The sequence below is a fragment of the Hakea prostrata genome, chromosome 9 (genome assembly GCF_041222555.1).
Source record: "Hakea prostrata isolate BN-2017 chromosome 9, UWA_Hpros_2, whole genome shotgun sequence".
In the NCBI taxonomy this organism is placed as follows: Eukaryota; Viridiplantae; Streptophyta; class Magnoliopsida; order Proteales; family Proteaceae; genus Hakea; species Hakea prostrata.
The window spans coordinates 9619371-9636575 of record NC_142608.1 but is presented as its reverse complement, the minus strand read 5'-3'; the positions used below and the strand labels follow the sequence as shown (position 1 = coordinate 9636575).

The following is a 17205-nucleotide window of genomic DNA, read 5'->3' as shown; positions in this document are numbered from 1 at the left end:
ATTCTTCATCATTTCCCTAATTGTTTCTCATTTGAATTCTTTTCATATTATTCCAAAAAAAATAAAAATAAATTAAGAAGGGTGAGACCCATAGTGTGTCTGGAAACGTCTGGGGAGCACAATCAGTGTCGTTGATCCGAACTCTACGCGTCTAGTTTTTCTACCTTAAGGGTGTCAATCTGTATGGTTTCGGTAATTTGGTACGGTTTCGGTACGGTACCAATTTTGAATACCGAAAACTAGAACCGTACATACCGAATTTAAACGATACGGTACAGTTTCGGTATTTAAAAAAACGGTATGGTTTCGTTATTAAATTAGTACGGGAAAACGGTTTACATACGGTATTTAGTGCGGTACAATCTTGGTACGAATGAACTTATGCCACTATTGTTATTAGTTCATTAAGATCCTGATGAAATTGTGATCAACCAATCAATAGAATTTGAAATTAATAGACATAAAGCCAGTAAATTTAATTTATAAAGACAAAACAAGTAAATTTAAAAAGATGAGCGAATGATGAAACAAAAAACTGAAATAGGGAATTAGGAATAGAGTAAAGGTAAAGTGTTTTAATTGTAAAATTACAATTTATATCCCTTAATTTGGTACGGTTCCAATTCGGTACGGTTTCGGTACATGTCAACGGTATGAGTACCTAAAACCGGAACCGTATCAAGAAATTCGGTTGACATCATACAGTTCGAATTTTTAGACTTGTATTGTGCGATTCGATATGATTTAACGATTTCGGTATGCAATTGACACATTTATTCTAGCTACTCATAAAAGCCACATGGTGTGTCTAAATTTTGCATTATCCTATTTTGTACATGCATAAAAGCTGGAGACTCACCCACTACAGCCAGGTGTGTGACCCGAGTCGAACACTGGATTAGTCAAGGTAAAGCCTTGGAAACCAGGGTTGGCAACCAAAAAAAATAAAAAAAATTTAATTTCACACCATTAAATTTTAAATTATATTTTCACGCGTATGCAAAAATCTTTAATCACACACCATCGAATTTTTAAATTGTATTTTTATGCATATGCAAAGTTTGATGATTAACTGATCCCTAGTCAGTTTGAGAGACCACTCTACTATCTACATATTTTTTTCTATCAAAAACAAGTGGTCACCAACCCATTGGGGTGTAAGCAGATTGGATTCGGATCGGATAGTGGTAATACCATATCTACATCCTATTATATTCAGATGGATTCGAATACCATCCTATCAGTTTTCGGACAAATTTAGTCGGATTTGGATGATAATCAAATAATTCTTTTCTTAAGTAGATTCTTTTGAATGGGTATGAATACAAATTGAATATAAATTTTTGACTACCTATTGATATCTTTATCCTTTTGTTTGCGAAGTTAAGTTTGAAATATAAGAATTTAGTAACTTTGGTAGTTATTTTAGTAGAAAACCTAGAAAAATAGTCACATATCTCAAGTAAATATTTATAAAAATAAATCCAAATAAGTAACTTAATCAGATAATTTAATCGGATGAATAATAATCGGTAAAAAAAGAGTATACTATAGCCGCATCCTATTATTAATCGAACGGATTCGAATACTGCTAAACGGATGCAGATACAAATTCGGAAACAAAATTTCGATTATCCATTTATACCCCTGCCAACCCATCACAAATACCGTGCCCATAGTGTCCAAAATTGAAGACAACCCTACTTGAGGTTCAGGATAGTTTTCCTGTGTTGTTTGTATTTCTGTGGGCCCACAAACTCCATCGTTGCATTACAGAATGATATTGGGCCTCTCAAACATGGCAAGATGATGTGGGCCCTTTTGCTGTCACAGTCCAACAGGGCCCAATCGCTCAAGTAGCCAAAGAGATTACAATTTTACGAGAGACAGAGTTGCCATCAAATTCAATGGATCTTGCGTTGTTGCCAGGCGAGAGACTGATGGGTGGTTAGTTAGATATTGGTTTCAAGCTTCGTTGGTTATCTGTAAAGATGCGAGTAAGGAAAGCGTTGGTTGCTAGCTAATAAGATACCTTTCTGATTTGATAAGGACCACCAACTTTCTTGACTCAAAAGAGAAAAAAAACCACCACCCTCACAAAAAACAAACAAGAACATGCTCTATGTTTGGCCCTGTGGGTCAAAATCAAACCATCCCTATTCAAAAACCAGGTCGGGCCAGACCCGAACCTGGTTCAGACGACTTGAGCACCAAACAACAGAAAAGCAATTCCAAAAAATTGGATTTTGCTTTTGTTAAGTGATACAATTTGAGCCGTCGGATTAGGATCTCGATCAAGATTTTGGGCTCAACAAAACTCGATCAACAGTTAAGATTTTGTAGAGTTTGAAATCTAGATCATGTGGCGTGATTTCCTTACTATAAATGGTCTCTGATTTCATGAGCAGAATTCTTGGCAGGGGACTAGCGGAGCACAATTGGATAATTTCCAAATTCAAAGGAAATTCAATCATAGTTTGGAAATTCAGCTTGAGTGCTTTAATTTATTAGATTTAGGAAGAAAGAAACTCAAGAATATTCAACGGAACTATTGTATGTCCTAAGAAAGTGTTGCATCAAGTGGTTGTCGACACCAGAAGAAAATATTTTTTTTAATCTACAACTTTCGATTCTTGACGATGCCATCTCCAAAAGCTTATTACATCGATGGAAAATTAGGGTTAGTTTTACTTTTAAAAAGTCTTGTGCAATGCCTTGGAAGAAACCACCTCTAGGGTGGATGTCAATTTGTTGTAATGGTTCTGTGAGGATGAGATGGGCGGCTATGGCACTATAGGCAAGGATTCAGGTCGATGTATTTTTTGCTATTTCCGGTTCCTTGGTGGAGGACAATATTCTTCTAATGGAACTGCAGGCTATTAGAAAGAGGCTATTACAAGTTGTCCAGTTGCACATTCTCGTGTGATTATCTGTTCAAACTCAGCCACAGTAATGGTGATGGTGTTGAGAAAGTCCTCAATCCTATGGAATGTAGTAGACATTGTGGAAGACATCAAATAATGGCGTCTAAATTTTGAATATCATTTTTGGGAGGTTAATACTTGTACAGATTTTTTTACTGGATTTTTTTTTGTGCGAGGGGAGGTGATCTTTGATTGTAATATTCTTCTACACAGGTTGGCTGAGCGTATTACCCTCTATGACCTCGTATGTAAACTCCTCTTTAATTAATGTCATTAGCTAATTCTCCTAAAAATACAAAAATTTATATAGATCGTGGAGGGATGTGACGACAGAAGACAGAAAAGTCGGTGCAGAAATGCGAACGTCACCCACGTGGTAACGTGATTTCTTTTGTTCATATCGTTTTGTCTTGTCTCGCTAATCCACCCTCTAGTTTCCAACAAAGAAGAAGAGAAGAGAAGAGAAGAGATACTAGGCTTTTGATTTGACTGAAGTACCCTCAAATGAACAATAAAAAGACTCACGTCAAAGCGAATGAATGGACGGAGCCGATTTGACTGTAGAGATCTTTTGCCGGTTAATTGACGCACGTAAAGGCTGTAATCACGGAGAAATAGAATGCGTGAAAATGAAAGAACAAATAAAAACTCGCGAATCGCGATTCCAACTCGACAAACACAGAAACATCAATTATATTTTCGTTATAAGCGTAGGTCGGTAGGTGTTTGAAAGTAACGTACGTCAGTGCCTGAAAAAACAAAAAATAATAAATAATTAAAACCACCGATAGAGACGTTCGTGTTCCTGCCCATGTGCTTCCATTGGATCCATCTATCTATTGAACATGAACAACTCATAATCTTGATGGCGACTTTCGACGTCAACGTTCGGTTTGGCTCGATATTCTCTTTCTCGCTTCCCCACTACAACATCTCACTTGGGAAAACTCTGCGCCTAGTTGTCTACTTGTCTTTAGACCTAACGGTAACGGATAACCATAACACCGTTAAGCTGGGCCCCATCACGCCGATTAGCAAAACTGTCCCTTTAATATTTAATTGCCAAACTTACCCTCGAGGTCGATTCCTTGCTTTCCCGTACTAGATCATATCACCCTCTGATTGGAATATTATTGTGCGAATATGATGAGGTCTTTAATAATTCGGTTCGAATTTGGTTCGGGTCGTTATTGAACCAACGAGAATCAAATGATGAAAAAGGATTTTCCCCTACACCAACCACACTATAACTCTATATAATAAAGAAGTCACGCTCTTAACTACCCCACCACCCAGCATTGACAACTGGATTATCTAATAATGCAGAATTTTGGGTAATAACTAATAATACAAATACATTTTCTCTTCCAAATAATTTATATAAATTATTCCACCTAACATTACTATATGTACGAGAATGCCAACCCCATAAATAGAATGGAAGTGGTTTGGTGATTAATTAAGAACAGATTAAGCACAGCATGTCAAATGGAATCAATAATAGGATTTGTCGAGCTGATTAAATTAATCTTAATGTGGACATTATTAATTATTTGTTTAATTTTTCTGGGTAGACATGATAGCTAGTGAGCAGATTCTGTCTTCACTATTATTCCCAATGTGAGCTGATAAATTATTATGCAAATTAAGTATACTGTTTGACTTTAACCCCTTTTCCTACCACTTTGAATTACCATGTTACTCGTGATGGACCACATGAAAATAAACTTCTTCAAACTTTATACAATTTAACTAAGTACATGATTCTTTTTTCCCTTTAACAGAGTGGGATGAGTCATCTCCTGACTCAAGATATCGAAATTTAATCACTCAAGAATATGAAATATATTATTAGTTAAGAAAATAAATGAAAATGGTATCTTCTACTTACTGAAACGGAATATTGTATTATCTTGTTGAGTATGGCTCATACTTATGATTGTGTTGCAGATGGACACAGGCCCCCATAGTCTTTAGAATGTTCATGTTTCTGTGGGCCTCGGAGTTTCTTTACAGTTGGACTTAGGCCCATGAATAGTTGTTGTTTAGGGTTTCTAAATGCTTATGTATATTATCTTGTAATAAAATATTGAATATAGTGAAAAATTTAATACTGAACGTAGTCTTACATTAAGGTGAATTAGAGTAAAATCTGTCTCTTTCTTCCTTGATCGTTCTAATCCTAACACATTTTAAAGTATTTTATTTCCCATTTAGAAGGTGATGGAGATTCCATCTCGATGAAAACATAACGCCATCAGATCCCAACGCGAACCCAAATTCTTGTATCTCATAATAATGTTTGGTTACTTTGGCTTTTTGTAGTTTTGTGTTTGTTCTTCACTTCTTGGATCCATGGAAACACCATCATCGAGGTAATCATAAAAGCAACAGTAAAAAGTGCAATGGCTTTTGGTCGTACCAATAGGCTCAATGGCTTATGGGCATTTTTGTCCAATAAATCTATAGAAGTTGACGTGTCATTTTAACTTTACAATTTATCCCTGCCAATCCTAACGCCGTCAAACCGCGGTCCTATGCTTTTCGTTTAATTTCTGTCTGCTTGCGGCCTTGCGCCGTTCCCTTCCTGACACTCTGGTTGAGCCGCGTAAAAAGAGGGCCCAGGAGACCATTGGTCCCACCAGAGCAACCGTGACTTCCATTCTTAAAGACAAAAGATTAGATATTAGTCTATTAGAATCTTAGATATCCATTTAAGGGTTAAAATTAAACGTAAAACAAAAGAGCTCTGAGCTTCAGTTGCAGAAAAGAACTTTCATGGGAGCTGTTTTATTTTTTTTCATGTATGTTTTTATACTCATAGCTGTTCTAAGATTCGGGTATCGAAAACAAAATAGAATCTGATGATTTAAGTCTACATTTTGATTTTGAATTCCTCTTTTTGCTGTAGTGGGTCCTCTGCTTCTCTGTTAATGACAGCCTAATCTACAGGCTGGAAAGGTTGATTGAATTGCAGTGAAGCATCAAGGGAAGAGTCTCTCAGTATCATGGGTGGCATTCGGTGTCAAAAACAACTGGGTTTTCCTTTTTAGTCATCCACACTCGCTCAAATGTTCACATTGCTGTGTAAGTCCCATAGATCGGTAAGGTTTTCCAAATAATTCGAAACTAGTCTCTCATTGGTGTCTTTTATTTGATAGTCTCCGATTTTGTTTCCTTTCTTTGTTATCTCCTGCTGGAGCCCTCTGTCTTTGTTATTTATGCACATAGATCTGGATTTCTGAGAATTTATGGTTACACTGGACTTGAAGTAGTCGACATCTGCAAATTATGTTGTCTGGGACTCTGGGCACTTGGGTACCTGAGAGTTTGGTGCCCTTGAAAACAAAGGTTTTCTACTTCTTTGAGCTCTGGATATGAATTCTGCGGCTTATGGATTGAGGTAAAGGTTTTGGGTTGTTGAAGAGTTTGGTTTTCTGAAGAATCTTTATAGGGTCCTGAAGATTTGATTTACTGGTAATGGTGGAGATGGAAACGGCGGGGTGGCTGTCTTTGGTTCTTTCTGTTGCTTTTGTTACGTTTGGCCTTCAAAGCTCCTTTGCTGCATTTGTTCCTGCTGATAACTACTTGGTTGCCTGTGGTTCTCCACAAAATGTTACCTTCCAAGGTCGGACTTTTGTTCCAGATTCAGTGCAAGCCTCTGTCGAATTGAAGGGTCAAAGAGATAGCGTCGCTGCTATTTCCAGTTCTAGTGTGCCATCTCCAGTGTATCAGTCTGCTCGAGTTTTCACTTCTCCAGCTTCCTATACATTTAAAATCCAGCAAGAGGGTCGTCACTGGGTACGTCTCTATTTTTACCCTCTTCCTGATTCTGGCCGAAACCTAGCATCTGCTCCAATAACTGTAGTCACAGACAATTTTGTGCTATTGAATAACTTCACCTTCAAGAGCTATGACGGTTCCTTTTTGTTCAAGGAGTATGCTGTCAATGTGACCTCTGATACGTTGACCCTGACCTTTATCCCATGGAACAACTCTATCACATTTGTTAATGCCATTGAAGTTGTCTCCGTCCCTGATGATTTGATTCCTGACCAGGCACTTGATCTATACCCTTCTTATCCCTTTAGTGGCCTTTCTGATCTTGCCCTTGAGACTGTTTTCCGATTGAACATGGGAGGCCCTTTGCTCACTCCTCAGAATGATACCCTTGGAAGAATTTGGGAGAATGACAGGAAGTACCTCCATGTAAATAGCTCTGCCGTGAATGAATCGGTTAACCCATCAACGATCTCATATCCAATGTCAGTGACACCTGATACTGCACCAAACTGGGTTTATGCCACTGCTGAGACTATGGGAGATGCAAATGTTCCAATGGTGAACTTCAATGTGACCTGGGTCTTAACTGTGGATCCTAATTTCATGTATTTCATCCGGTTACACTTCTGTGACGTTGTGAGCAAGGCTCTGAATAGCCTCGTGTTCAATGCTTATATCAACTCTGATATTGCCATCAGCAGCCTGGATCTCTCATCCATGACTGGCCAGTTGGCTACACCTTATTACAAGGATTTCGTCTCCAACTCCTCAAACAATTCAGGTAGTTTAACTGTTAGTGTGGGTCCAGACTCAATGGCGGATAGTGCTGGTGCAATTTTGAATGGATTAGAAATCATGAAGATCAGTAATGACGCTGGAAGCTTGGATGGGATGACTTCTGTTAAGGATCTGTTGCCCAAATCATCCTCAAATAAGAGGATGATAGAAATTATAGTTGGATCAGTTGTGGGAACTTTGTCTGCTATAGGCTTGATACTTTTGTTTTACTGCTGCTTGGTTGCTCGTAGGTCAAAGGCCACTCACCAAGGGCATCCTTGGCTGCCATTACCCCTATACGGAAACTCTCAAACCATGACCAAGGGCTCCACAACCTCCCAGAAGAGTGGAACAGCTAGCTGCATATCATTGGCTTCCTCAAACCTTGGCCGAATCTTCATGTTCCAGGAGATCATGGATGCAACTAATAAGTTCGATGAGAGCTTGCTTCTTGGGGTAGGCGGTTTTGGGAAGGTCTATAAAGGGACATTTGAAGATGGGACAGCAGTGGCTGTCAAGAGAGGGAACCCAAGATCTGAGCAAGGTCTTGCCGAGTTCCGTACTGAAATTGAGATGTTGTCCAAGCTTCGTCATCGCCACCTTGTCTCTCTAATTGGCTACTGTGATGAACGATCAGAGATGATACTGGTTTATGAGTACATGGCAAATGGACCCCTACGGAGCCATCTATATGGGACAGACCTCCCATCTCTTTCATGGAAGCAAAGGCTTGAGATTTGCATTGGAGCTGCTAGGGGGCTGCATTATCTCCACACTGGTGCAGCTCAAAGCATAATACACCGAGATGTGAAGACCACCAACATTTTATTAGATGAAAACTTTGTAGCCAAAGTAGCTGATTTTGGCCTCTCAAAGACAGGCCCATCTTTGGATCAGACCCACGTAAGCACTGCTGTAAAAGGTAGTTTCGGATACCTTGACCCTGAATACTTCAGAAGGCAGCAGCTTACTGAGAAGTCGGATGTGTACTCGTTTGGAGTGGTTTTGATGGAAGTCCTCTGCAGCAGACCTGCTCTCAATCCTGTGCTTCCCAGAGAACAGGTCAACATAGCAGAGTGGGCAATGAGCTGGCAGAAGAAAGGCATGTTGGACCAGATCATGGACCCAACTTTGGTAGGGAAGGTGAATGCAGCATCCCTTAAGAAGTTTGGTGAGACAGCTGAGAAGTGTTTGGCTGAACAGGGGGTCGACAGGCCTTCAATGGGAGACGTCTTGTGGAACCTTGAGTACGCTCTCCAGCTGGAGGAAACCACATCAGCACTCAATGAGCCTGAAGATAATAGCACAAATCACATTCCAAGTATTCCAATGACACCACTTGATCCATTTGATCACAGTGTAAGTATGATTGATGGGGTGAACTCGGGTACTGATGATGATGCAGAAGATGCTGCTACTAGTGCAGTCTTCTCTCAACTAGTAAACCCTAGGGGAAGATAAAAATGGAGAAAAACAATTTTTGTGATTTTGGAGGGATGGAGAAAAGCCGTGAAACCTCTGAAACAAAAATTGGTCTTCCTTGCCTGTTTCCAATCTGTGGAGGGATCGAGAATTTTGCTCCATCAATTAATAGGTTTCTCCCTATCTGTTTCCTTTTTTTCTTTATATCTTGATTTCCACGGATGGTGTGTTTCAGTTTGTAATATAACTCATTAAAAGCACCTGAAAATTCATTTGAAATCATGGCAAAGTTACTATATAAGATTTTTATTATTTTCTTTTGTTTGCTTTGAAATTTATTTTGTTTTCTATGTGTGCCTTTCATTTCCTACATACATTTAGTCATTTACTGTGTAAATCCTGTATTCACAATGATAGAAGGGAAATAGAGAACAGTTCACCCCCACTGCCACAATCCTTGCAAAGTGGACATCACACTGTCAAACTTTGATCTTCTGGTTTTACTGTATTTTAATAAGAACTGTGACTTTCTATGGTTCTGGCACAAAAAAGAACTAGCATTCTGACAAGGTTCGATTTTAGAAAGTCATCAACTATCAAGAGGGAATTATACAGACCGAACATAGGTTTGTCGAAGGTCAGATATTTGTCAAGTCTGAGTTCTTTTCCCTTCGCGATGACCCCAGCCCAACTTTGTTTTGGAAGGATCCATGTAGCTGACCCCTTTTATTTTGGAACTCGGATAAAGCTAGGTGGTTCTGTTGTATATTTCAGGGACTAAAATATGTCTTCTGGATTTTAATTGACTTCTGTTAACTCAGAATTATGTAAATTAACCTTATAGAACCATCTGTTCTGGCAACGGCCTCCTATTTGGTTTCAATTTCAGGCCAGAAAAATAGTATTGGTGGATTATTAAGAGAATCGACCAGCCTTTACAATTATGTCATACTGCCTTATAGCTAGAACCAACCAGTCTGACTTGGCAATTCCAGATTTTGGTTCTCCCTTGGTGGAACCACAAAAATGGCTTTAGTCATGGCCAGCAAAAATTAGTTGTATACTTCTGTTGAATCTCTTTTTTTGTTTTTGGGGGAGGAAGAGTGTTTAGGTCTGATTTCCATACTAGTAACGATAAAAAGAGTGAAACTAATTACTAGCTATTATTTGCCATGAGAGAAAGAGAAAGAAAAATCATATAATTAAATAGAATTCAAAGTCTTGAATGGGTTAGACCTTCCATCTGACATGATTGTTTATTGTGACATACATGCATAACTAATTAGATTAATTAACCTTGATGACAGAAACCCACTGTCAAAAACAACACAAAACTTATACTGTCACAAAACAGAGCAAATTGTCATGGCCTTAGTCACAACCATGCCTGCACTTAGCACTCTTCATGCACTAAGCCAGCCTTCTCTCCTTGAGAGACTTGACAAGATAATTTAAGGAACACCTATGTGAATGTGAGACAATGAAAGCAATATTGCATCACAGTTTGGATACAATGCTTGACTAGTGGATGCCCTTAGTCAATTTTAACCACCTTTATTTATGGCCCTCCATCTCTACAAAGAATCTATTCAGTATGGACACTTGTCCCAGATACAGTTGCTTGGAATATTCTAGCTATATAGTGATTATCAAATCCCCACCTCCTTAGTACAGGATTCTACAACCTGCAACAGTTCTAGTATTTGCATTCCTTGTTTATTGCATTCTTGCTTCTAGAGGCTTCCTTAAGGTCTCTCTGGTAATTTCTTAATTTTTTTTTTTTGGTTTATTAAGCAATCTTTAGTGCCATATTTTTCATCTAAAAATAACAATTAAAACTGTATGGTAACTACTAAACATGATTGATTATAGGATGAGAATAGTTTTGTAGAGAATTAACTTCTTTTTCACTTTAAAATGCTTACTAATAGGAGAGAGGATCTCGTACGAGGTGGTAAGAACACTATTGCACACTACAACCAATGAGAGATTGGAAGATACTATCATCATGTGGGCCCTGAATGGAACCCTCATGGTCGCTCTCGAAAGGAGACTATGATTCCTTCTAATTGTAGGCCAGCTGCAACTCCTATTCTATCTGGGGCAGTTTTGGTTCGTGGTGTGTTGGGTAGGGGTGGCTGCAATGATTTGGGTTGCAGCAGGGGGTGAGGGGATATCTGGAAGAAGAGGGGGGGGGGGGGGGGGGGGGGGGGGGGGGGGAAACAGAGAGCGCAAAAAGCCAAAAAGGCGAAATAGGGAAGAGAAGAAGAAGAAGAAGAAGAAGAAGAAGAAGAAGAAGAGGGGCAGGGGGGTGAGGGGGTTACGGGTGAACAGAGTAGTCTTGCAAATATAATTATGCTTCAAAAAAGGCTAGAAATTTGGTGAAGATAAGAAGAAGAAGAAGAAGAAGAAGAAGAAGAAGAAGAAGAGGGGCAGGTGGGGTGAGAGGGAAGTTACGGGTGAAACAGAGTAGTCTTGCAAATATAATTATGCTTCAAAAAAGGCTAGCAATATGGTGAAGATACTCTTGCTTGAACAGCATTTGCAGAAGCAATGTGTTCAAGTGAAGCTCACATGGTTTTAGAATGGAACCTATGCCCAGTAGACTGAATTATACAAAGATTCATTAGGATAATGAGGACACCCAAGGTTGGTTGCAGAGAACACACCAAGAGAAATTGCCAGGTTGATACAACACTGTTCTCCATATCTCCTAGTAGTGCTCAAAGAAGATATGGAACACTGAATAGGGAAAGATCTCAGTCTACATTGGAAAGGTAGCTCACTGCACTGCAGTGAAAGTAAATGGACCAGAACTATTGTCCACAACCTGAAATTTGATTCAAACACAATGCCTATTTGTAAATCAGCATAGGAAAATGAAGATGAATTCTAGCACTAGTTTTTCTTTGGAAAATGTAAAATTTCTAGCTTCATAAAGTATTCATTGGAGTATGTATGGATTTTCTACCTACCTGCCTGTCTTGACTTTTCTAGGGTAGCAGGGAAGGGATACCAGCAGGGTGAGGATTGTGTGGTTTGGGTTGCAGGAAGGGGTTGGGAAGGGTGGTTGCAGCAGGAGCAGGAGGAATAAGCAGAAGAGGGTTGGAAGATTCAGGATAGCTTTTCTCATTAAGGAAGAAAATGAATCAACTGCCCCGACCCCCCGACTGGACTTTATAAGCATATATGCTCGTTGAATTTTCCACATAAATGATTTTTGGCCATTATAGATTAATGAGTGATGTTCCTTTTATAGTTTTTTCTAGTGTACTGCTTTATTTTAAATAAAAACTTTCACAAATGATATCAAACACCTGCAAGAACATTTTTATGTCGGTAGCATGATACCAAAAAGACCCTTTAAAATGTCTGAACAACTCCAACAAAATGGTTGAAAGATTTAGCTTCTCATCGTCCAACCGAAATTTCCATCCTTTGTTGCCTGTAATAAATGATCATCTCACCAGGTTAACTGGCTTGTAGGTTTTGATTGTTGGATGCCACTTCAGAAGGAAATTCCCCCTTCCCTTTTACACAGTAGGGTTGGTGTTAATCCATTTTCTATAATAGCACATGACCTGATACAATTTTGGGTTTTTGTTGTGGAAAATTTTCTTGTTTCTTGTGTCGAAAATGGAAACTTTGTTACAGAAGCAATAGGAAATATCCTACATTTTTCGTGCTGTTGATAATTATTGAAGGAAAGTGTGTTGAGAACATATCAAGAAGGAATAAACATCAATTTTTTTGTCTGGTGTCAATGATCATTATTGAGTGTGTCATATCTAAGAGGAATTGGGTTATACCAGGAACAAAAATGTGGTGCAGGAGAACCAACTTGTGACTTTGATATTGTACAAAGTTGTAATTGCTAGTTAGAATGGAGATGTGAAAACCAATACCACAAGTTCCAGGCCCTGGGTCATCATCCCAGTAATGTATGATCTCTTGAGAACAGTGAAAAAAAAGAAGGGAAAACTGAAGAGTGAGAAACTGAGAATGAGTTCAACAAAATCTTGTTTCTCCACTGCGTCACATCTGTGAGAGTTATTAGTTCGGCAGGTAGCATTTGATTTAGGTCAATGGCTACAATCTGGGGCGTGGGGAATGGGGATGGCACCAAACATACTTAGAGAGCATTTGCTCTAACAGTTATGGTACAGGTGAGCCTCTATGGTGTAACATTACCTGCTTGGATTTCTGTCAATAGAGGTGCGATAAAATCAAAACATGTAGCAATGAATACTAAAGTCCTGTAGAATCTGAAAACTGGGCTTTCACTGTATTCTTGGTTATCAGTATCGGCAAATGCAACTCGGGTGTTCGAACTCTGAAGAGGTTACATGGGCTTATTTGGATCACGGATATCGTAAAATGCTTTTGTGGGATCTTCATCAGAGCTTGGAAATGGCAACTGACAACCCTTTTTCTCTTTCAAGTAGTTTTTGAGAACTCATATTTTGTTAATCCTTTTCTTGATCAGTAAGAGTTGATAGAATATTTTCATGTAACCTGCATTTGCTTTCTGTCTACATTGTCCTGTAACCATGCTATTCTTCTGCCCAGTCTGTCTGTTCCATATGGAATGAGACAAACAGATCTCTCCATGGCCACACAGAGATTGTTAGATGCTTCGATGGTTCTTCTTTGCAAAAGTATCTGATGGGATCCATGGCTTGAAGGATCATGGTGGCCATATTGGTCGATGAAAAGCCAAAACAAATCCAATTGAAGATCTATTTCAGCAGGGACTCCTAGGAAGACAGAAACCAGATAATCTATTAGTTATGCATGTGAGATAGATACATGCATTTAAGCACTGGTCACTGGATTCTCATACCAAATATTTTTAAGATGATTGCCGACAGCAAAATTGTTAGACACGGAGAGGAAATTAATGATCTTTGCATGAATTAATAATGACTTAAATCCCCAGAAAGCCGACACTATCATAACAGAAAATCAAATAGCAAATACTATAAGTTACCGAAGTAATAACCCAATGTTGGGTGTGAGTATTCCAATACTGAGACTTCATTTGGCCACATCATCTCTTTCATAACTAGTTATACTTGTAGTCAAAATGTTTGTTCTTTCTTCCTTCACATGGAGGTAGGCCAACTCTTGTCTCCCATTTAAGGGACTTGAATATATGAATAGAAGACAAGGAGGAAGTTCTTATAGAAAACGGCTAAGTTGATTTCACACCTTGTAATTAAATTTGCAAACAAACAGCATTTATTGCTGAAGAATGAAGAAGAGGAGGAAAGTTTCTCCACAACCTAAGTGTATAAGGAAAATGTAGATTGCAGATCCAAGATATCCGTTATTTAATGGATAACTTTGTGCACTTTATCCTTGTCTATATCCCTAGGAGTTTTAATGTAATTGCAAATCTCTTAGCCAGGAAGGTCTTTTTAGTTTCAGGCCGGAAAGAATGGCTGATTGCCACTGAGTGGTTGGTGGAGCTATGTTTACCCCACCTCCCGCTCGCTTTGAACCCGCTTTGAATAAGATTGTTTTTTACCCAAAAAATAAATGTAGATTGGAAGTCGGAGTTTACAAGCCACCCTTGCATCCTGTAAATAGAGGTGAGAGATAAGGGTTTAGGACACACTCAAGCAACTAAGAGCAGGTGAGTGAGTCTAGAGCTCAAATGGGCATTTAGGAATTGAAAGTGAGCCTAATTGAGTGGGGTATTAGTTTCATATTCTCTTCTAGGTTGATGGTATGAGTTGAGAGAGGATGTGTAGGGATATTTGATTTGGAGTAGGGTTGCTTTTAGTTCTAAATCCAAGCAGTATACAGTCTTACGGTGAATAAGTTTCATTGCTCTAGTAGATACAGGTATAACCGAACCATGTAAATATGATTTTCCTGGTATAATTTCATGTAGTACGTTTATGGATTCCACATCCACATGAGTTTGGGTCACTTCTCCATGAGGGGAGAAATGTATGTTCCCCTTTATGTTTTTCCAGCACACAATAAAGATGGGTCATATAGAACTATATTGTGTGGTGGAAAGACGATAGAGGAATACATACTATTCCATTGACGAGAAAATGTTCGAAGGACTCCTATTGATGTGATTTATAAATGGATTTCAACTATTGATATGGTGTTGGGACACATGTTACACATTTACAAAGAAATGAATGGTTCATTTCTTTGTTAGAAATGGACATGAGATAAATTCCTACATTTATCATTCACATATTAGTTATGTTATATGTGGATCCTTTATAGAGGAGGTAAAAAGTAAAGTATCTTTGCCAACTAAGCCAACTCAATTGCTTTATTTGCTGGTAAAGACAACAAATCCTATGATCAATCAGACGTTGATTTGTAGACGTCTGATTGAAGTTCACGCTGCACCGGCGTTACAGGAAGGCGGGATTCATGCAATGTAGGAGAGAGTTCGTTAGTCATTGGTTAAAGACATTCAATTTCGAACGCGGTTGCTTTTTCGCCATCGCGGACTCGGACTCCGTCTCGGCGGCTTGCGTTTTACCTATAAATTAACATTATTTTTGACAGAACAAACGTGATATGTTAACACAAATGCTTCCTTGCTGCGAAACTAACCCTTTTAGTTCTTCGTTGTGAGAAAGAGAAAGCCCTAACCCTAGCATTTTGATTTTTCTGAGCACTTCAATTTCATGATGGAGCGTAGGAGTCATGGAGGAATGTGGATGAGAGGTGATACCATTGCTCGAGGGAGCTACAGCACTGTATCTGTGGCAATAACAAACGAGAGTCCAAGCCATCTTCCACCATTAATGGCTGTGAAATCGGCTGCGGCATCGCGCTCCGTAGCGCTTCAGAAGGAAAGGGAGATACTCACCAGGATCGGAGGATGTCCTTACATTGTGCGCTGCTACGGCGATGAGCTGACTACAGAAAATGACGGTGAGCTAACCTATAATGTCTTGCTGGAGTATGCTTCTGGAGGTACCTTAGCTTCCCGGATTGAGAATTCCCCTGATGGATTGCCTGAAGACGAGGTTAGGCGCTACACGCGCTCGATTCTTCAGGGTCTTCACTTCCTTCATGATCGTGGTTACGTTCATTGCGATATCAAGCCCCAGAATATTCTGCTCGTGCTTCCCAAGTCTTCTTCTGTTGAAACTGGAAGTAATGATTATATTGCGAAGATTGCCGATTTTGGTTCCACGAGAAATATTAGGAAAGAACAGAGGAAGAGGAAGAATGATTGCCGTTGTTCGAGTTTGAGAGGAACCCCTCTTTATATGTCTCCGGAATCTGTTGCACATAACGAACAGGAAGCCCCATCTGATTTATGGGCTCTCGGTTGTGTCGTGTCTGAGATGATTAGTGGAAAACCTGCCTGGAATTGCCGGTCGGACATGGATATTGATGAGCTTTTTTCTCTGATCGGATCCAGCGATGAATTGCCTGAAACCCCAAGTAAGATGTCGAAAGAAGGGAAGGATTTCTTGAAGAGGTGTTTTGTGAGGACCAGTATGTTTAGATGGACAGCCGCCATGCTTTTACGTCACCCATTCGTGTCAGATGTTTCTGACTACACCAAAGAGGCTGTTCAACAGACTCCCGCTCCAGGATTTCCCACTGATACAAAGGTTCAATTATCTCGGAGTAATGTTAAAAATTCTGCAGTGGGACATCAAAAGCGAAGGAGGGTAACTGGCCCTGATGAGCCTTCTACTGGCAATGGCAGATTGAAGCCAGTGTCAGAAGCTCCAATTGTTACAAGGGATTGAAGATTTGCCACTGCTTCTTGACATCTGAATGTCATACTTTTGGTATTTTTAGTGTACCTGACTGTGTACAAAGAAAAGTATCAAGTTCCAGAAGGAACTGATTGTAGAGAGCGGTTGTGACTTTTACAAACGGCAATTTTTTTTTTACCCTCAATTATTTAGTTTCCTTTGGTTCCATTGTTTTTAGAAGATTGTAATTTTGGTACAGATTTTTGTACTGATAGAATCCTTGTTTAATCAAGTCAATGAGGATTCATATGCTATAGTCTCTAGCGTTCATACATGTATGTAAACAGTTGATTTCATTGTTTAATGCAACATTTTCTGCAAATACTTTTATTCTGTTTATGTTATTCTTCCATCATCATTAATCATTTAATAGCGAGTTAGTCTATCTGTAGTTAATGCCTACATAATATGGATATGAAATGTCTACAACCGCTACCCTAATTCTGGTTCCACACATTAAACTAGTTAACATGTATTGTGGATTCTTCTCATCCCTTTAACACCTCCCCCCCCCCCCTCCAAAAAAATAAAAATAAATCACA

General features: G+C 39.1%; 1 protein-coding gene and 1 pseudogene across 1 annotated transcript; both read left to right on the top strand.

The window, feature by feature from the left end:
* The first annotated feature begins 5650 nt into the window (after nt 1–5650).
* THE1 (protein kinase family protein) lies at nt 5651–10985 on the top strand. The gene is made up of 2 exons (XM_089168298.1): nt 5651–5728; nt 5836–10985. Exon 2 carries the CDS (start codon nt 6405–6407, stop codon nt 8943–8945), a length of 2541 nt encoding a protein of 846 aa, XP_089024424.1. The 5' UTR covers nt 5651–5728; nt 5836–6404; the 3' UTR covers nt 8946–10985.
* A 4484-nt stretch (nt 10986–15469) lies between these two features.
* On the top strand, nt 15470–17001 carry LOC149004558 (mitogen-activated protein kinase kinase kinase 20 pseudogene; annotated as a pseudogene).
* The last annotated feature ends 204 nt before the right edge of the window (nt 17002–17205 follow it).